The sequence below is a fragment of the Zosterops lateralis genome (assembly GCF_965231275.1).
Source record: "Zosterops lateralis genome assembly, chromosome: 20".
In the NCBI taxonomy this organism is placed as follows: domain Eukaryota; kingdom Metazoa; phylum Chordata; class Aves; order Passeriformes; family Zosteropidae; genus Zosterops; species Zosterops lateralis.
The window spans coordinates 6,625,126-6,646,895 of NC_139780.1; the positions used below are offsets into that span (position 1 = coordinate 6,625,126).

At 48.9% G+C, this 21,770-nt stretch overlaps 1 protein-coding gene across 6 annotated transcripts in view; it reads right to left on the reverse strand.

The window, feature by feature from the left end:
* Positions 1–388: 388 nt before the first annotated feature.
* PBX3 (PBX homeobox 3) overlaps positions 389–21,770 on the reverse strand; it is a 99,928-nt gene continuing 78,546 nt past the window's right edge. For 3 of the 6 annotated variants that reach the window (XM_083875623.1, XM_083875622.1, XM_083875621.1), the window contains 7 exons: positions 19,261–19,502; positions 15,055–15,245; positions 13,116–13,251; positions 7,013–7,178; positions 5,695–5,807; positions 4,765–4,854; positions 389–2,180 (listed from right to left, as the gene is read on the reverse strand). In XM_083875623.1, the coding sequence (XP_083731749.1) occupies positions 2,088–2,180; positions 4,765–4,854; positions 5,695–5,807; positions 7,013–7,178; positions 13,116–13,251; positions 15,055–15,245; positions 19,261–19,502 (1,031 nt within the window). In that variant the 3' untranslated portion in view covers positions 389–2,087. The remainder of the gene's footprint in view (positions 2,181–4,764; positions 4,855–5,694; positions 5,808–7,012; positions 7,179–13,115; positions 13,252–15,054; positions 15,246–19,260; positions 19,503–21,770) is intronic. The other 3 variants (XM_083875625.1, XM_083875624.1, XM_083875626.1) reach the window with 2 other exon arrangements.

Here is a 21,770-nt window from a genome sequence, read left to right on the forward strand (position 1 = left end):
CGTGGTGAGCGCTCAGCCTCCTCCTGTCTAGCTGCACTAACCCAAGTAGTGAGTAGTTATATTTATCAAAGACCATTTGCTGCAAGTGATTAACGTTAATTTGATTTCCTGTGAGTCAATTTCCTTGAGATATGGTAAATAGGCTATTACCTGTTATTGACCTTTACTTTATTAAAAAGACTTAAAATTAGCATTTATATATATATACGTCCTTCCAAAAAAGTTTTTTTAATAAAGAAAAATATTTTTATAATCACATTAGACTTGTTAGCTGAGGCTATAGCTCCAAAGTTAATGTTAAATAAAAATGGTAATTAAGAGTGAATATGATGATGATTTTTAAACTCATCTAAAGGCCTGACCCCTTCCTTTACCTCCACTTGATTTGTGGCTCCCAAGCAGAGCAGGGTGGCAGCGGAGGCAGCGCTGGCAAGTGGAAGCCTTTGCCCAGGATGTGCCTCTCCCAGGATTTCCAATTCTCTCCTGGCAAGAGGGCATAAGGACCTGCTGGTGTTTAAAGAGATGCTCAGCTCCTGCTCCATGCCAGCTCACTCTCCTGGAGAGACCAACACATCTCCTCAGGCTGACTTGAACTGAGCAGGAAGAAATTACGTCAACATTTGATCATGAAAGCAAAAAGTTTATTCATGTTTGAAACTACATATATCTACCACGAGGAAGACTTTTCAATTCAGGGTGTAATCCAGTTAGAAAGTAACACGAAACGGTTTAATACATTAGAATCACTGCCACAAATTATTTTCATGACTCAATCAGTTTCAGAATCGCATACAATACAAAAGAGAGAGAGAAAGGGCCCCTGCAATCCAGGGGGATGTACAGTACTGAATACTGAATTCTGTATGCATTACAATTAGTTGTTGGTTTTTGCGTGTATTAGTAACAAGATGAAGAACATTCAAAATGCTTCTCAGTATTTACAACAGTTGCACTGTTTTGTGTCCAACCTAAGACCCCATGTTTCCACTTCCGCTTCTTTAGCAGTTGCCAAGGCAACCCTGATTTGTAGGAGATTACAATGTACATTACATTTCGTGGGGAAACAAAGAGTTAATTACAAGATGCAAAAAGATAAGAAAGACAAACTACAGCGTGAGTATCGTTCAGAGGTAGTAAGTGAGCACTCTAAGCTACAGAACATGTTGAAAGTCTATTGGTTTGTATGAGTTCGCATGAGGTAATAAAGCTGTGTTTGATTGGTGAGATGTATAAATACTCTTTTGCTACACTATGTACAACACTCCATATCACGGTGCTTTTTCCTTTCCTTTTCCTTTGTTTGTGGTTTGCTGCCAGACAGAGGCACCAGCCCTTGGCAGGTGTGGGTAGCACCCAGCTCGTACTGTAAAACCCCGGGTGGTGGCGTGCACAGAGATCAGCAGCAAGAGTCGTCATCTCCCAAGAACAACCTGTGTCCGTGCCGGGAAACGGAGAGGAGACTCGGCCTCCGGGGGGGCTTTAGCAAGAAAAGATGCTCCTGGTTTCCAATCTAATTTGTAAGACAATAGATCTCAACAAAAAAAATGTGACGAATAAGGATTCTTAAACACGACCATTGTTAACCGAAATAACTGAACAGCTCTTTTTATTCCAGCTCTGTGAGAGATATGAAAAGATGAAACACAATCAAAGTCTGTGATTCCTGTCGACTTTCCATGGAAATATGCACACAATTAAATTTGGGTGAGGCGGTTCTTTGTGTCTGCTCTTGCTACTGAGGTTAAGCTTGTCCTGTACTTTTACCCTTAAGGCCAAGTAATTGGCAACTGTTAGACCAACATCATTAAAACTGCTGATAATAAATTATGATAAAATAGTTACAGGGCTATAAACAATGCTAAATCTTGGCCTAATTGGATAAAGTGCTTTTTAACATTGTGTGTTTTAAGTATAAATACAAATGATTATGATACCTTTAAAAAACAGATTTACCAAGTTTTCTAATAAGACAAGGTTTTACAGTAAAGCTGTAGGTGGTTGGCTACAAAAAACTCTCCTTTTTCTCCTGCAACTCTGAATGCGCTAATCAAGGCATCTCAGCTCAGGGAAAAAGTGTTGCTAGGAGATTAGTTAGAGGTATCCGAGTGCACACTTCCCGGCCCTTCTGTAGGGGAAGTCACAGAAGATGGAGTGGTTGCGTCCTGCCAGCCTCCATTAGCCTGCAAAGGCAAAAACAAGTCAATTGATACCATTGCTATTTTAATTACACCACGGGCTGACTGTGGGGCTGAGGGGAGATGCTCTAGGGAGGGGATGGTCCCACACTCCTCCAGCCATGCCCGAGAGACGAGAGGGATGTGCAGGAGCCCTTCAGCCAGATGTTGGCTGCAGCCAGGACGGCAGATTTCTGCAGAGATCATCCCTGCTCTAATGAGGAGCATCCCTTCATCGGCACTTCAGCTTTTTTCCCCTGAGAACACAAGCCTGGGGCAATCCATGTTTAACCCCGTCACTTGCCCAAGTTGGGAATGGCCTTTCCCCACCGGCAGCGCCCTCGGCAGAGTTGCCCCACCTGGTTCCCTGCACATGCCCCAGCATCTCCCTGGCGAAAGGCAGAAAGGATGGGGATTGCAATTTTCTGCAGCGGCCCTCCCGCCTCAGACCTGCCTCAGCACGAGCAGCGCGGGAACAAATTTGCCTTATGTCTCGGCCAATCGAGGCAATTGCTGGAATCAATGTCTGATCGGATTTCGGCTGTGGCAGACAGCTTGTCGCTACATATTTTTATGTCAGTCAAGAAGAGGGAGGCGCGGGCCTCGTGAGTTGGGGGACGCTGAGTGGAAGTGACGGGGAGGCCTCAGCGCAGCGCCCGCCACGGCGGCCCCCGGCCCTGGCAGGGAAAGGTTAGCGGGGAAATAAATATGCTCGGGGGGCTCGGCCACCCAAACCCTCCTGGGCTGGGGGACAGCGGCTGGACGCGCAGGGGGACCCCCGGCCGCTGCCCCTGGAACCCCAACACCCAGCCCATTGATCACGGCAAGAGAGCGCGGAGCGGCTGCACGGGGACAGCAGACTCGGTAATTATCTCTGCAGATGAAACATCAAATAGCACAGCTTCATCCTGACAAACCCAGGGGTTTGGGTTTTCCTTGCAGCCCAAGGCTGAACCCCCGCCGACACCCGCCCACTGCTCAGACAGACCGAGCAGACACAGACCCAGCTCGAATGCAGAAGCACCGCGAGTTTTTATTTTGTAAAGATACGAGAATCTACTTAGAGGAAGAAAAACTCTTGTGCAGATACGAGTCTAAAGATATTCCATCTGAAGTAAACATCATTCCTCTTTTATCCAAATTTATAAACAACAAATGTACAATATTTTTACTCAGCTTGGCAGCTGGAAGAGAGGTTGTCAGCAAGCATTCTTTTTTTCAAATAAATTAATCCTTACTCTGGTGGTTTGAGATTATGCACTGTATTATACAACAGCGCCTTATCAGGCCTCATCAGTGAAGATGGAATTCATGTCTGTAAAATGCTGCAGGCAATCACAGTTTCATATTTTATCATGTTGATAAGGATATCACAAATTCTCTGAAGCATTTCAAAACACTTAAATGAAAAAGGAGAAATGCAACTAAAAGGCTTTTTATATGGTTTGTTGTGGGTTATTATGAGTTATTTATAAATCCAAAAAGAAAGATTTGACATTTCAAATGTAAAAGATTTGAGTATTTAATGGTACTTTTTTCCCCTTACAATTGAACATCTTCAATCACATTTTAAATCATTAATATTTACTCTCATGGCAAGTGGCAACTCAAAACAGGGGGAAAACCTCCCCTTCCCTGTGGCTGCAGCAGCGCACCCTGGGTCTCCCCATTCCCCTTCTCCATGGGTTTCTGGGGCTGCTCAGCACCCACACCCCAATCCACATTGGTTGGGAACCACCGGGGTAAACCCTGTGAGGGGGGAGAGGGTCACTAGACTGGGAATTCTCTACAGTAATTTTAGAGTCCATCAGGATGAAGGAAAATGAAGAAAAATCACCTCTCAAGCAAATATGAAACATTAAAAAAAAAAAAAAAAAAAAAAAAAAAAAAAAAAAAAAGCACTAATTGTTGCAGCTGTAAGTGGGAGAAACAAGCTGGGGATGAGGGATGAGCCTGGCTGCTGCCGGGGGTGTTCCATCCCCGCTCCCAGCCAAAGGAAGAGCACATCTCCACACTGATTTATTCTGGCGCCTTGGGCACAGCCTGCCCAGCCCAGGCACTGTCACATCCCATCGCTTACAGCCAGCGAGGGGACATTTAGCACCTATCACCATCAAGCCCATAATCCCTCAATTCACTGGCATCTGTTAGCCACACTGACTGTTGGCTGCCGTTTGGAATGAGGCCAAAGGTGCCTCTCACACACAGGAAAAATGGGCACCCTTGAAATGGCCAAAGGTGCATCAAAGTCCGTCAGAGCTGGCGCCTGGCACAGGCAGCAAAGCCCAGCAGAGCTCCCTGCCTGGCTGTTGAGCCACAGGAGCCTCTCGAAGGCTGTTACCTTTTAACTCATAAGGCTGAAACAAATAAAAATTCAAACCATTTATAGTCACAGATTTGGAATTTCTCTCTTCTTACAGTAACAAGCCGCCTTACACTAAGCTGCACCAAGGGCTGTTCTGTGGTTCACCCCCAAAGATGTGATATTAAACAATACTTTTGCAAGAGCAATTAATACAGGTATTAATGACTGCATTTACCTGCCACTGCGCTTATGGCTCTCCAAACCACTGTTCCCCCGGGTACTCACATTTAAATTATGTGGACTGTACAGTGAATTTCCTCCCAAGCCATCACTGTATCCTCCCGTCTGATTGATAACATGACGCAGGGTATCCACCTTAAAGTGAGGGGAGACAGGATTCATCATTCCAAATCTATTAAAACATCATCACTTACAATAGGCAACATTTTGAATTATGTGAGCCAAAAGGGTTTAGCATCTTCTATGAAAGGCAAATTTATCAATCAAGACTGACTGGCAGAATTTCAACCAATCCGTGCCTGTTAGAGCCCATACATCTCTTCTGCTCTCACCACCAAACACAACTTCCTCCCAGCACCACGGCCCGCAGCTCCTTCCCAAGTGTCTGCAGCAAAGTGCTGGGAATATTCACCCGCCTGTGTGTGCTGGCATGTGTGGAGGAGATGATGGCGTGTACACAGCACATAAACCATGGAGTCAGCCCTTCTGAGAGGGCTGAACAGTGACTGCCAATGAGGTGTATTGTAATAGCTCAGTCAGATGCATTCTGATGTTTAAGTAAATAAATAAACAGATGAATGAATGAATATATGAAAGTTTGTCCAATGAATGAAATAGAGATGGGAGAGTTGGGTTTTTTTAAAGGGGAGGAGGAGGAGGGAAGAAAGGAAAAAAAGAAAGAAAATTTCACTGCATTTACAGTGTCCATGGAAATCAGATGCACCCCGTCCCATTCCATGAGCTCAAGCCAGAGCCGAATGCATTCACAAAGCTTAAAATTTCAATCAGAAAAAAATCATTCTTTCCTTTATATTTGTGAAATTCAATGCCGGGGTAAGAATAGGCCACATCCAGAAATATGCAGCCTCCACTCTGCAGTGAGGCCTAGACCAGTTAATAGAGCCAGAGTAAGGTGGAATTTTTAGCCCAAACCCTACCCTGCCAGAAAGGCCCTGCTGGGGGCATTTCTCCTACCTGTGACTGCACATTGGCTCCGACTTGGGACCCCTGGTAAGAATCCCCATTCAGACTCTGCATGTTCATGAACATGTCCCCAGAATTTGGGAGGTTAAAAGAACCAGAAGAACCTGGAAAGGAAAGAGTTAGGTAGCTGAATAACAGAGAGCTGCAAAAACATAACCCCGAGACCTGAGGGCAGGGGAAGGAGAAGCAGCAGGAAAGGAGAGGACAGGCAGGGCTCAGTGGAGGGGAAGTTGCTGCCCTGGCATGGGGTGAGCGTGGCCACTGGCCCCTCACATTGGTCATCACATGCCAGCTCTTGTCCCCGCACCAGAGCGCCGTGCTGGGCAAGCCTGGAGGCTCCCTGCAACCCAGGACAGCTCTTCCCTCTGGAAGAGCAGCTTGTACAACAACGTTTCCATGTCACACCTGTCCCCCTGTGGATCACTCCATCATGAGGTGCCATTCACCAAACACTAATTTTGAGCCTGTACTTCATGTCTCCTTCCAAAGTAAATTGTTGACAGTTCCAAATGATGTGGTTTATTATTGTCAAAGAAGGAACCTTTTTCTTACTTTCTTTTAGTTAAAGTCTTCTTTTCCCCTTGGTTCTCTATCCTCTTTAAAAGTTGTCCACAACTAAGTCACAGCAAAACTTGACTGCAAATAGTGTCTGTTTGTGGCAATCTTTGCCCCTGGAGCCCAGAAGAGCAATGCCCTCCTCACACACTCCCTGACTAATGCAGTGTTCAGACTTGCAAAACGTCATCAGCACACCAGTGAGACCTGTAGCAGAACGTGTTGTAGAGTAACTCCAAATTAAAGTTCCATTCCTAGATTTCTATTTATAGCATCAACTCCATTTTAAGCCATCCAGAGTTTAAATTCTAATTAGAGCATGCTAAAATACTCCTCTATTTTGTTGTTATCTTGACAATAAATTTTACAGTCCTACAAAACCAGACTTGGACCTCTGCCTCATTTTACATTCTTTTCAGTGAATGAGAAAAATCCTAAATTTCTTAACTACAGAAACAAAGAAGGTGCCAGATGCCAGAGCCATGCAGGCATTAGCACTGCAGGAATTACATGGGCCCTGCTCTGCTGTCCTGTAGGGCTGTGGGAGCTTGGCTGTGGAGCTGCTGGGACCACCCACAGCAGTGCTCGGCCCTCATCGTGCAACCTGGACGTCCTTGAGCTCAGGACAACTCCCTGTGCCATGACTGGGACTGCTGAGGAGCTCCATCCTCCTCATCCCAACCGAGCTGGCTAGGGCACTGTCAGGGCCCTCGGTGACTACACAGCCCTCCAGGACACTCAGCTGGGTACGTACCAGAATTTGGGGTGGTGGGGGAGTTGGTCTGGTTGTTCTGGACAGCTGCAGCCACGGCGTGTGCTGCAGTCACGGCCGTCTTTGCCGCATAGAGATTGGCTTCCTCCTGGAACTTCCCAATGTTCTTCTTGTACCTGATTCTCTTATTGCCAAACCAATTGGACACCTGCAGTGGAGAGAGGTGGGAAGGGTGAAGGACATGAAGTGCTTGGCTGGGCAAAGCAGGATCCCTTTGAGATGTCATTCTGAGATGCCAGAAACACCACCCATACCTGCTCCAGGTAACTGAGCACTAACCTGGATCAGTTAAACATAACTATGGAGCTGAGCAAGACCTCGCTCTGCTGCTCTCTTGGCAAACTGAGGCCCAACAAGTGACTGATGACTGCACGTATCCCAGAGCTTGCTGTGCCACAGCATTGTCCCCTACCACCATGGGCCATTTGTCAACAAAACTGGTGCAAGACCCATAAAGCTGCTCAGGGGGGACCAAGGTCTGAGGTGACTGAGGGCAAGCGGGCAGTGAGAGCAATTGTTCTTTATTTTTGGGCTGGAACAACCTTGGCAGCCCACTCACAGAATCGTGTTTGGTTGGCTGAAAATGAAAGGAATCATATAAATCAATAATGGTTGAAAAGTCACTTTGTCATGTCCCTTTGAAGATGCTGTACTGAAGCCAAGGTGGCTCCCAGGGCACCGGCTATTAACCCACACAGGGGTCACGGCTGGAGCTACTCAGGGAAGTTTGTACAATCTTGCTTAGGGGCTTTGTTTAACTTCAGCTGTTGTAATAGAGCTCCTAAATAACAAACCCAGTTTGGAACATGGAAAATGGCCAACACAGCAGAGACAATAAAAACTGCTCCAGCAGTAGAGGGGAAGGGACCAGTGATAGCCCAGTGGTTATCAGGCAGCCACGGGGTGTGGCAGGGGCTGGGGTCCTGTCACAGCACCAGTTCAGGATCCTGCTGAGGCAGAAGTCAAATCCTGCTGTATTTGATGCAACACAGCTTTTGTTTAACCACAATTAATGGAAAACCTCTGGCCTTTACCAGTAATATGGAAGGCACCTTATACATCCTGCTCCCCTGATAATACTCCACCATATTCTATATATTGCACTTAATATCACCTTGTCAGTCAGAGAAGCAATAATACATTAATGAAACCCAGCAAATAATTATTGTGTACAATCAGATTACGCTTTATTAACAGTATCATAATTGAGGAATCTCTGCACATCAACTGTATTGTCCACGGATGTGCACAAGACCCCTCTGTTTATGCATGCCCCTGGACCAATCAAACAACAGCCATCACTAATAAAGGTTTATTTAATTCTCACAGTAAAATTTTAATATCACCAGCAGCCTGGGGAAGCCTCAACGAGTAGATTTGCTTGACATCAGATCGTTTCCATTCTGCTAGTCCCAATACTTCTTAATCTTTAATATCAAGGCAATTAAAATTAATGGCCACTCATCCAGAGCCACTGTGGGCAGTGTTTCCTTGACATCAATTGTTTGATGGGATTACCTAGAGGTTAAACTAACAAGCAAGGTTTAATTGGAAGCAATGAGAGGAGCAGTGCTCGTACGTTATGTTTAACCCGCACACCACACCTAAATGAATATCCAGAAATGTTAAACTCTCCCTCAGACCGAGGCGTGCCCTGCCACTGTCACCACCCCTGTCCCCTCTGCCCTAGGACTCTTTGTGCTCCCATAGCACAGGGCAGAGCGTGCCCCAGGCCAGGGATTGTGGGGACGCCCAGAGACACCCAGAGACACCCGGGGACATGTGAGGACTGCAGCCACAGCTGGGTGAGCGTGGCTGACACAGGCAGCTGGACATGGCCAGGACAGGGCTAGGGCACTGCTCCAGCAGGCTGTGCCAGGCAGATTTTAGGATCCCTGCCTGCCTGGAGCACACCTCACCTGGCTTGTGCTGCTCGCACTGCCATGGTCTCAGGGAAGACCGAGGTGCAGGTGCTGGGCTACCCACTCAGCACCAGGACCCGGCTCCTCACCCAGCTCCATGCTCACCCTAAACGTGGAAGTTGTCTCCATTGTGGGCTGCCTCACAACACATTTTTCATTAAAACAAACTATCTCTTCACATAAAAAAAAACCAATGAACATCTTTCTCCTCCTGATCATTGAAGGCCAATTAATTAATTTGGCTTAATTGTATATTACATTTCAAACAATACTGTTGCACTTATTTATCATGTTAATTGCAATGTTAAATGAAAAGACAATAAATTATTACTGAAATCATCAAGATGCCTAATGTGGGATTTGGGATGGGGCAGGCCTGCCTTGTGTCTCCAGAGTGGGTGATTTCCAGGGATAAATCAGTGCTCATTCGGCAAAGATGCAGCTGATGCAAGAGCATCACTGCTGGAATTAGGGAGCAACAGATTCATGGATTATGGAAATCTTTCCACTGTGTTTCCATGTTTGTAGCACACAGTCTATGTTCCACATCTAAAACATGGTACAAACAAAAAAAGTTAAAAATCAATATTGTACAATTAGAGTCTATGAGCTAAACTCAAGAATTTTACCTCCAGAACTATTTTACTATGTTGCAGCTTTTTTCCTTGCTTCCCACATAAAGTCCTAGGGGTAAGAGCCCCTCCATCCACAGTTTTCCTTGTCTACCTGCTCACAGAAACACTCAGAAGCAGCAGGGGCCAGAGGTGCTGGAAACCAGCTCCTGCATCCTTTCTTTAAAACAATGTTAAACATATTCCCTTGTCAACCACATCCTTCTTTTGTTTGAAGCAGTGAAAAATGTTATTGCTGTACTCCAGTGCCCTGCTCTGAGCACTGGTTGTGCCCTCTCTCCAGCCTGTGTGATGGACTGATGGTTTTTTTGTGACACCCTGAAAGAGGCTCATCTGCAAAAGTATAAAACATCAGCCTTGCAGCCATAGTAGGGGAGAGCAGACGATACAGTTTATCTCCCTCCAATGTGTGCTGATGGGGTAGCTCTAAATTACAGCTGACAATGTTCTCTACTAAGGACATTTTTTTCCCCAGAATTACCTTTTCCGCACTCTTAAAAATGAAATTGTGTGAGGTGTTCATCTTAATAAATAGTTGCCTTTATGTTTTTCTTGAAAAACCTTCTCTACATATTATTTTAAACACCAATATCAAAACTGAAACCATCTATCTCCCACCTGCAATGAAATGATTCTGGGAGACAATTTTCCTTGCAGCTCAGTAAAGTGCCATGGCAGCAGGATTTCCAGTCAGCAGCTTAATCTGGGGGGAGGATGACCCAAAACACTCACTAATTAAGTGTTTGAGGGAGAAAATGTTCTGCCATGAATCTGCCCCCAGCATGTACAAGGCACTGACAGTACAAGAGAGAAATATTTGGGATCATCGTTAGGAGAGGCTACAGAGGAGCCTGGCTCAGCCAGGGAAAAGACAAAGCCTCTCCATCAAAAATGAGCTCCAGTGTTTGGAAAGCCATCCCTTAATATCATTTATTCCTTCTTCCAGCTCTTTGGCCCTCCAGGGTATTTGCAGCACAGGAGGTAAATGGGGCATGGTGACAGGCATGGCAAGGTCCAAGGGACACTTGGTCAAGGCTGAAAATACACACACTTAGACATCTTCCATGAAAGCCCTGAGTGAGGTGCAGCTCAGTCACTTCCTCAGATGCCAACGCTTGTCCCCTGTGATGCTGCTCCTGCCAGGGTTTCAATGACTTCTCCATTCACTCTGAGTTCTGGATTGCATCCTCTGAGTTCTGCTGTCAGTCACCAGAGCAGTGTGTAGGGGCTGCTCTGTAGTGCCTGCTCAGAGCTCTTCTACTACATGGCCTCAAAAATATACACCCTTTTCAGTATAAAGAAAGACACCTCCTGCCCAGTTTGACCTACAAAATACCAACTTACCCCACAGTACTGCCATGCAGCCTTTGGAAGTGCCTTTGCAAATCAAAGATTAGACTATCCATGGTATTCATGCTCTCTAGCTGTGACAGCAGATCCATCAGGAACTCGAGCAACCAGCTGATCACAGGCACTCCCTCTCTCTCATACATGCTCCTTTCCCATTGCACGATACATGGCCCCATTTCCAGGCTTTACCATATCAACCCATGTTTTTCCAAGTCATTTATAATATCTTGCCAGAGCAAAATTCCAAAGCCCTGGCCAAGGGCCCAGCCCTGAGTCCCTGGTGCCAGGCTGGATGGGCAGCACTGCCCTTGTACCAGGCTGGCAATGTCACTCAGCAAGGCTGAGGATGCAGTGCTATGGAGAACACAGTGCAGCTACTTCCATTGCTCACTGAGACTCCGTAATGAATTCAAGAAACAACTAATTCATGTCTGTATCAAATATTAAAAAGACAAACCTATTTTCCTGTCACAGGCTCTCTGCCACTGCTGGCTTGTTGGACCATCTGCCTGCCTTTTATTTCATTCTACAGCATATACATTAAATCTTATCAAACAACCAATTAAGAAAGAAATCAGATCTATTAGCACTAGAAGCAATCAGTTATGGCTTCTCAAATGTTCCATCTCATTTCCTACAGCCTTATCTTGATCTGTCTTTTTATCTGTCCACACCAAGGGATCATGAGGCCCTCCCTGCCAGGCACAACTCACCACTGGCTGCAGAAGGAACAGCTCTTCAGAAGGTCTGATGGGCTTTTTCCCATGTCACCTCCCCCAATTACATTAACCAAAACTGAAGAACTTTTGGTTTCTTTAAGCTGGTGTTGATGGCATGGCCTCTCCTAACTAAACAGCAGGCTGCCTCAGATCACGTTGGACACCACTTACTGAAGGAACTGCCACAAACCATCTCGTGCCAAGGACTGAAACCAGAAGCAAGATTAAGGCTGCAGACCACAGCGCCCTGGCACTCTTGTGCTCTCAGGCTGTTTGGCTGGTTCCAGGCATCCACAGCAGCCACAGGGATTCCTGAGGGCACGGGAGAGCAGCCTGGCAGCACCACTGCTACCCTGCACCCAGCAGGGCTGCAGTCGCTTGTGTGATGCTAAGGAGGGAGAAGCAAGGTGAAAGGGAACAAGCTGTGTGCTGAAGTTCCCTCAAAAACTCCCTGCCCATCACCACAGCTCTTTGTAAATGGACTGGCAGAAACTGCCTCCGTCCCCATCCCATACCTTCCCCTGGCACCCAGCACAGGCACTTCCCATCCCAGTTGGAGCAGGGTGTGTTCTGCGTGCCAAGGAACAGGCAAGGAGACAGGAAGGCAAACACACGTGTCCTGGGGCAGTTCTGCCAGGGCTGGTACTGTGGGTGCAGCCAAAGTCAAGTAATTCCAAATTTGGAGGAGCTGGGCAGCCTTTCATTCGAAACTCTTCAATAAAGTGCCTGAATTTTTCATGCATTCATTGGAGGCCTATAAAGTAAATCTCAACTCAGGTCTTAATTATAAAGCTAAAGGTTGCGTTGCTAATAATGCCAATACTGCAGCCTGCAATCATTAATAGTTAACACATGCGCCGCAGGCACCATTCCTCTCAAGGACCTGAAATATTGATAAAGGAGCTGAGGGAGCAGGGAGGAGCTGGCACACTGGCCTTGCCACAGGAGCAGTGTGGCTGGAGAACCTGGAAACTGCAGGGCACTTCCCTGCTACACAAGTTCAAGTGCTTCCCCAAGCTGCCAGATTTGTGTGGGAATAATTTGGGTTCCTAGCAAACATACAGGCTACGTGGAATGCCAAGTGGTGTTTTGCTTTTTGAGCTGCCTGGTGGAGGAAAACTCTATGGTGTCATCAGCCTGAGCACCACTGTGAGACATCAGTCTGAGCTGTACAGGTACTTTGGCCCACACAGAAAGCAGCTGTAGCCAACAACAGCAGTCTTGACTGGGGAGGTGCTGGGTTTCTTGCATTAACTTCACAGTAACAGCTGTTATGTGTGGTAAAAGGAGCAAATCTGCCTAATACAGTTTTGCCATAGAGAAGCCACTTGTGTCACTTCAGCATAGCTAGAAGCTGAATTTCTGATTGGCTTAGAAAAACAACTTTGAGATGGCAGCATTGCAAGGGGAACCACTTGACATACTGTGGGTGCAGGGTCAGGACCGACTCCCTGCTATTTACCTGCGATACCGTGATGCTGCATTTCTTTGCCAGCTCTTCTTTGGCTTCTTCACTGGGGTAGGGGTTACTGAGGTGGGAGTAAAAATACTCATTCAAGATTTCCGTGGCTTGTTTACTGAAGTTACGCCTTTTCCGTCTGAAATGAGAAAAGGAAAACAACACTGTTCCTCCAGATGCCAGCAGGTCCCTGGCAGGGTTGGATAGGGAGCAGCAGCCTACATTTCACAGTCTGTGCTGCAGCACAGAACAACACAGCAGAGCTGTCCTGGCACTTTGATCCCTTTGGCCTCCCCGACACCATGGGAGGGAGCAGCAGGCAGCAACATCACATCCTGCACCCAGCCCCACAGGGCTCTGGACTCTTCCTCTGGTTTCACACCCCCATCTCTCCACAGGGTTCATCTCATGGGAGCACAGGCCACGTTCATGTGCTGTGGCAGAAAAGGTAAAGCAGGTGCTGAGCCAGCAGCCTCCCCTGTGGCTCCTCCACAGCCAGGTACACAGCCCAGCCCAAAGCTCCCAGCCACAAAGCCCCTCCGTGCCAGCAGCAGCCTGACAGACCTCCTTTCTTCTAGCACAGGTCAGTGGGCCCCTGCACAGCTCCCCAGGGTGAGGACAATACAGCAGGATAGGGCAGCCGGGCTGATGTGTCCTCACATGGCCCTCTTTGAGCTAATTGGCTTCCAATAGCAAGTGGATTTCAGGGCTTTGTGAGCAACACCCATCTGTGCCCCCTGCTGCCATGGCTTGCACGGGGCCCAGGCTCTGGCCCCACATGGGGACAGGCCCAAGGTGTGTCACCTCAGTGAGCCTTGCAGAGAGCACCTGCACATGCTCCAGCCAGCAGGAGCCACCAGCCCTCACCGTGGTGGCGGCTGACGGGGTTATGGTGGCAGCGCCTGCACAGCTGCGGTGCCATCCCTCCGTGCCAAGGGCTGCTCTCCTTTTTCAGAACATCTCTGGAAGGCTCCAGTTAAACATTTCCTTGGAGCTCCTTCCCCCAGGGCTGTTGCAATCACTGCTGGTGCCCCAGGCCAGCCGGCAGCCGAGCGCAATCCCCAGCGCTCTCTTGCCGAGTATCACGGTGCTGGTAACTGTGCTGTATCCTGGAGCAGGCAGGCTCCCTCCCTAGAGCTGTGTTTATCTCATTACTATGCTTCCACTCATTTTGCCTTATTTACCTTCCTTCTTTTTAAAGAAATCACTTTAAAATGTGCATGTGCAGGCTCTACCTTTGCGTTCCTGGAGCTCTCCATAGACCTCTCCTCCAACTGCCTGCAATTACCCTGATTTCCCACACCTGCCAGTGACCTCCTTGTTAATAACATTATTTTGGTCTTGTTTAGCTCCTCACAGCTTTCAGGTGTGAAGTGTGAGCTGCTGGAGGAGGGAGGCTCCGTGTAGCGCCTGCTGCTCCTCCCTATTCTGCACGGCTCTGCTCCTGCTCTGTCAGGCCCTGCCAGCTGCCAGGGCCCTGCTCTGCAGACAGGAGCCCTGTGAAGGGGATGGGGCTGGAGATCACTATCCCACCTCATCAGGCTTCAAAACAATTCTGACTGCACCAAAACCCCCACTCCTAATCCATGTCTGCCTGCCTCCTGGCAGCTTGTGGAGCAAGCAGCACGCTCAGGTGGCTGTGGGTCCTGGGGACAGGCACCAAGGTCCAAAGGTGATGCAGGTGTCCAAGGGGGGGAAAACAAGCCCAGTCTTTCTACTAAAATTTGTAGAAAAGACCTTGCTGCTTCTGAAAGCCTACTGTGCAGGGGGTCCCTTCCACAGCAGCTATGGATGAAGGCTTTTGTTAGGACAGAGCAAACTCTCCCACCCATCCCTGTCCAGACATGGAGCACCACTCCCAGTATGGCCAGGCTCTCCTGGGCTGCCCAGAAATTACTGCTTCCCCCCCAAAAAGAGACAGGGCCATTTGCCTCTGCCTTACCTGGCATCAAGGAACCTTGATCTTAAAATCATTACTGCTTCACAAGTGCTTTGTTTGAGCTGCATCTGGATGGAGCTGAATTTTCGATGAATGATGCCCACCATCCTTTCAATCTCCTTGGGAGAAATGGGACGTGTCCGGCTCTGTTCTCTGAGGAGGTTCATTACATGAGTGGTAAATTCATTACATGCCTGTGGAGGAAGAAGAGGCTCAGACATGGGTTTGTGCTGTCCCACAAGGACACAAGCTCTGGCCTGGCTGTTGGGGGAAGGCAGCACTGGGGGCTGAGGGACCCTCACAAGGCCCTGTCCCTCTCCACATGCATGTGGCCACAGGACCTCACACACCCTGTCCAGGGGACCTGCAGCTGTCCTGGGGCAGCCAGGGGAGCCAAGTGACCACAGCACTGTTCTCACCATGCTCATCCCTTTCCCCATCCCCATGTCCCCAGCCAGACCCCTGTGGAGAGGAGCAGTGGGATCAGCCCCTGTACCAGCTGCAGGCAGGGGCAGGGTGTGAGAGGAGACCCACACACCCCACAGCCAGGTGAACAATACCCCAAGCCCTGTGCCTGGGTACCCCCCTGCAGCACCAAGGAACCTGAGACCTTTCTGAGGCACCTGTGTCCCCTCCCCAGGTGGGTTTCAGTGACGCTGTGCCCCAGCCTGGCCTGTGCTGTGTGCCCAAGGCACTGAGGGCAGGCACAGAGCCCTCAATTATCACTTCCAGACTGTGACATGCTGAGATAAACTTCAGACTGAGCCATCACCAGGAACCCCCTGGTCCAAGCCTCCACACATCCTGCTGTCCTGCCTTCCCTTTGCAGGCTGGAACCTGCCAAAAACTCTGCTAGCTCCCCTCTTCCCTCTAAAGCCAGACGGCAAAATACATACATAACATGTCTGACAATTTTCAAGGATTCTCCAACATTTTAATAGATTTCAAGGATTCTCCAACATTTTAATAGATTATGTGAGGGAAGGAGTTAAAAGTGAAAAGTTTATGCATCTAAAAACTCATAATTTCCTATAACATTTGCTGAACGTCTCACAACTTATTAAGTGAAGCCATCTATGAATGCAAATGCTGATTAGCAATTTGGCAATAGCCCAACATTCGCAGAATTCACATAGCTTTTCTTTAAACCAGTAGTTCATACATGATTAATTAGAACATCTCATTTATGTAGTGTGCACTTTAGCTCATTACTCTAAGTAAAATTCGTTAAGTATTTACATTTAGATAATTAAAATCTGGGTACACCCTTAAGAAAGATGCATACACTTCAGGCAAAGTGATTTTTTTTCTTTACACTACTGAAAGTAAATTACAGGCTAATTTACATCCTTGCAGCACCCGTTGGAGGCAGCGCTGGGCGAGGGCAGGGAACCTGCTGCTCCTCCCAGCACCTGCCAACCCCAGCTTGGCCAAGACTCTCTGAGCTCTAGGTGAAGGAGTTCCACATGTCTCATCCTCACTTCCCACTGATATATTCCTTCATTCATCAGGGGACAACCCAAGCGTGCAAAAGTTCAGGTCCAGCCCTCCGTCCGACGGCAGGAGCACCAACTTTGCCTCACCCAGGAAATGTTGCACAGAAGGGAAGGGAACACAGGCACCAAAATGCAGCAGCTCTCCACCTGAGGTCAGGCAGCAGCTCTGATTGTTCCAAAATACAGCTGAACCCAAGAGTTTGGCACTGGATGGATGTTGCAGGCACAGGGTTTGCCACAAGCCCCCTTCTTTTCAGATCCCGGGAATTCAATTTTAAAGTACAATAAAATTGGCAACTGTTGCAGTAGAAATATTTTCAGGTATGTCTTTTCTATAAGAGATTTAGTATCAAAAACTGGACTTTGAAAAGCAAAAATTAGTTTCTTGCTTTCAAGAGGAAAAAAACCTATCCCTGACTTTGACTAACTTCCCTGATGAGACTTGGTTTGGCTACAACTGCTTGGAGAGCCTGGGTTTAATTCATCTCCACCAGCACCTCCCCTCTGCAGAGCTGCCTCACACAGCACAGTGGGAGGAAGCTCAGAAGACTCTGATGCTTTGTCTTGTTTCTCTTGTTTATTTATTGTGTCCAAGCTACTTGATCCCTTTTCCAGGACTATTTTTCAGGCCTCTGCTTAGTGCCCGAGATATTATTAATAATGTCAGGTTATAAGTGATGGCCTTGTTAACCTGCTCAGAAACCTTGTAGGAGGAGGGATGCTCCTGCTGCCTCAGTGCTTCATCACGACTGCACAGGAAAAAGAGAGGAAATGGCCCAAAACAATGTTGAGGGGCAGGGTGGCAGCCCGTGCTCTGTGAGGCTGGTGGTGGCTTCTGAGCTGCCACACTTCACCCCAATTCAGGGTGAATTCAGGAGACATCTGTGAACTTGGGAAGTGGGTTCCCAGCTGCTCCGGGAGGCCTGGGACCCTTACAGTACTTTTGCCTACAGCAAAAAATGTATTTCAGTGTAATTACAGCAGATAGCTTTCAATATGTCATCTCTGTTATAGGAGCTGTAAATTATGGAAGGCGCTGCCTGTGCGTGGCCATTTCTCCCGGCACCCGGCGAGGGAGCACTGGGTGATGGCGTGACACACTTTCCATTTCTCTTTCCCTTTTTTCTTTTTTTCCTGAGTGCATTCCCCTGACTGGCAACAAATATCAGGATCAAACTCTGCCGGAAAGCGTCTCCAGGAAGGTGCTCTGGTTCCTGCTGTCGTGGGATGGCAGGAGTGCCTGTGCTGGGCAGGGATGGCAGGAGTGGTTCTGTGGTGAGGGCAGGTGCCCGGCACGGGCTCCCCCCTGCAGGAGGGCTCCTGCCTCCCAGAACCTGTGGCACCAGAGGCTGAGATGCCAAGCCCTGGCTGCCTCTCGGGCACTGCAGTGAGACAAACCAGCAGGAGACAGTTTGCTGCCAGGCTGGAGAAATCATCATATGTCTGTTGAGCAGACGTGGCTGGGTGTCAGGATCCATGGGGAAGCGTGCATGTCTCATCCTCAGCTCTACCTCTCTCTCCTGCTCCAGCAGCATTTGAGCATCCTCCAAAACTTCCTGTGGTGTGGATGGATGGCTGTGACATTTCAGCCGAAACCTTTGTAAATGGAGCTACAGGGCAAAAAATGCTCCTGCTTCCCCCACGTCATTAAACTTATTAGAGTCCAAGGATGTTTGCCAGGAAGCGGCCGCAAGCACGGAGCTGCTGCCTCTCTGGCCCAGATCTGTCTGCAGCCTGTGTGGCTGTGCCTGCACGAGACATGCTGCTGCTGCTGCTGTTTCATGGGGCTGTTAATCCCACTGCCACCCCCATCCCAATGCTACGGCTGCACCCAGCAGGGCCAGGAGAGCTCAGGGCTCCACACAGCACTACTGGGGCCTTGGGGACTCAGGGGAGAGCAGCAGATTTGCACAAAGACCCTGACAGGTGTTTGCTCAGTTATTTGTTCTCCACTTGAACAACACAGTGAAAGAGACAGCACAGACAAGGCAGTGCCACTGGCACCTGAGACACACGGTGCTGCTGGCACCTGGCAGTATGTGACAAATGTTCTCAGTGCCACCGGCATGGCAAATGTGTTGGGTCACCAGGTCCCAGTGGTGCACACAAACCTACAGGTCTCTGCAGCATGCTCTTCACTCCAAACAAAGACACTGAGCTGGCATCTGCCTGAACCAGGATTTCCCTAGTTCCTGTCCCAAAGCTGGGGCCAGGTGCTGTGCTGGTGCCTCACTGCCCACTCTCTTCCAACCTGCTCCTGCTGACCTGCTGTGGCCAAGTCTTGTGCCAGTCTCTTGCCACCTGCTCCAGGAGCCTGTGGGTTGAGATGGCCAATGCAGCCCTTGTCTGCCTGTGGTCCCCAACTTGCCAGACCTAGCTGTGTGAGACCTCATCAGGGTAGAGGGTGGCACTGAGTGACAGACATCTCTCCTCCTCTCTGCCTCTATGGGCTGGACAAAGGGGAGAAACACAGGCTTGGGTGTTACTCTTGTGCAGTTATGGACAACAGAAAACACTCAGGCATGCAAGACATACGTCCTGGCTCCAGCCAGCAGCTCCTTGGAGCCTGACAAGACTCCCATCGTGGCTCTCTCTGGGCAGAGGGGTGAGGAAGGGGAGGAAGGGTTGTGGTTCAGAGTGGGCAGTGGTGGGCACTGGCAAGCAGAGGAGAGCAGTGTCAGGTACACAAACAACTGAGAGGCTGATGTCTGACCTGTTCATATTTCTCCAGCTCTGTGTGATAGATTTGTCTGATCTGGGTCAATTTGGCTCTGTAATCTGAGTGTTCAATAGAGTTATCTGAAGACCCTCCAGAGGCTGCTGCGGCTGCGGCTGCCGCCGCCGATCCCCCACCTTTCTCCGGACCTGAGACTCCTTCTGCCAGAAGCATATTGTCTAGTCTCATTAGCTGAGGATCCGGAGGGTCTTCCTCCTGGGCTCCTCGGATGCTCAAACCTTGGGCAGAAAAGAGAGAACAAGAGAAAACACAGTCAGTACTTCTGCATCTGCCTGGCTGCTGCCCGCTCGCTGACCACTCACTGCACGCCTGCCAAGAAGCCCTCTGTGACACCTGGGAGCCACAGCCCTGCCCTGCCCTGCCCCAGCACCCCAGCACCCCCTCCACAGCCAGCCCCATAAGACACAATCTGGCCAGTCGAGGGGATGGCAGTGCCATGGGACCCTCTCTGCTCCCATACACAGCAGGAACAGCACCTGCCTAGGCTGCCAGGCATGGACCTGGGCACCAGCAGTGTGCATTCTGGAGACAGCACAGGATTCCACACTGACTGTCCCAAGGAGGACATGCAGTGAGAGATGATCCCCCCACTGACCAACCTTCCAACTCAAGAAAGCATAAGGCATTAATTTTGCTCTAAAATACACATTTTAAACCTGTCGCCTTCATTTAAAACTATAATTCCATATAATTTCATGGGAATAATAAAAATGTCTCATCATCTCTTTAAATTATTTCTGTTGCCTGTTCAGAGGTCCACAGGCACAAGCTGATGATACCACGCATTGTCCCGGCGTGTCCCTGAGATGGCACACACATGCTGAGGACAGCCCTGGCATGGCTCAGGCCACCCATGCTGCACCAAGGGGTGATGGTGCCACACCTAGGGGAGTCCCTGCAGCAGCAGGGGTGGTGGTGCCTGGCCGAGGGAGCGCTGCACCCGTCCCTCATTCCCTCGTCTGCCAGGCTCCACTGCCTTGGCACAGCTCCTGGCCCGCAGTAACACAGGGGTGATTTCCTTGGTGAGTTGTTCCCCTCTTTGTCACACTCCTCCTCTGCTCTGTTGTCAGCATGATCAATAACAACCTGGTTTTAATCCACTCAAGCTCTCCTTCCCTTCTCATCAATGATTTCTACTGTTGTTTTTCCTTTTAGCTTCTGGACCTTTTCTCAGTCCATGTTTACTGTGCTCTATTCCAGCTGTTTTTCCTCAGCTGCATTTCTGCTCCCACTATGGAATTCATCTCTGTTCCACTATCCATCCCACTCTGCTCCCAATTGCAGATGCCTAGCCAAAACCTGCAGCAAAATAATTTGGTACAATTGCAGTGATTTCTGCATCATGTACTTCCATCAACAGGCCAAAGTGAGAGGGCTTCGTCCAAAGTGACACAATCCACTCAGACTCAAATTAATATTCCAAATCTTCTCTATAAACCTGACACAGTAAGTGAGCAGGCCCCAGGGTTTAACAGCAGGAGCTTACGCTGCACTGAGACTGCAGGAGGCAGTGAGGGGCCTGAAGCACAACAGGAAGAAGCTCAGCTGATGAGGACAATGACGAAGTCATTCAGGTGTTTCGCATGCAACCCAGCATGTCTTGGCGTCTGGTGGCACAGGGGTGGCATCGTGCTCATCTTCATCCCACACGATGCTCCCATGGCCAGAGCATCCCACAGGAGCCCGCAGACACCCACAGGCAGCGGGATGACAGAGTGTGTGTGGGGACACAACATTTATCCTGCCCCTGAGTGAGATGCATCATTCATTTGAATGGCAAAGCCACAAGTTGATTAACTAATTCTAACAAGAATTAAGCTGTGTGTTAATTCAGAGCTTTCCTTATGAACTATATGAAGCAGATCAGCACAACTAATAGTGTCTGGTGTCCCTGGGGGCAGGGGCCTGCAAAACCGATGAACTCTGTCACCAGTGAGACACATGGCTCGTCAGCAGCAGCCCTTCGGCTGCAGGTTGAACACTCCCAATGTTGTCTAGGAAGGAGCCAGAGCATCTCGCAGGCCCCTCAGCACAGAGGAGCATTCTGCTACAGGCCGGCAATAAAGCTGCTCCTACCAGCACCTGCCTTTATAAATTACTCTTGATTTGAATACAGTGGTAATATATGTATTTTTTGACATATAAGCTCACACTCGGTAGCCATTGTTTCCCTCTTTTATCCCTCACTCTATCACCCTGTGAGTTTATTACTGTTTAGCTCACTGACCTTTCAATGCATCGAGGAATTAAGGTGCAGCACGGACGGGAAAGAACACAACAATACATCACTCCCAGCAGAGCCACCGGCGCCAACAGCGCTGCAAGGAGCGGCCTCGGGCAGCACCCAGCCCCAGCCCCTCACTCAGCATCCCTCGGGGGGCCGGGGCTGCTGTGCCCACCCCAGGCACCACCACTCACCCGTGGGCACCTGGGGCTGCACAGGATCCCACCCAGCGCCTGGGGGTTAACAAAAGGCAACAGTGCTA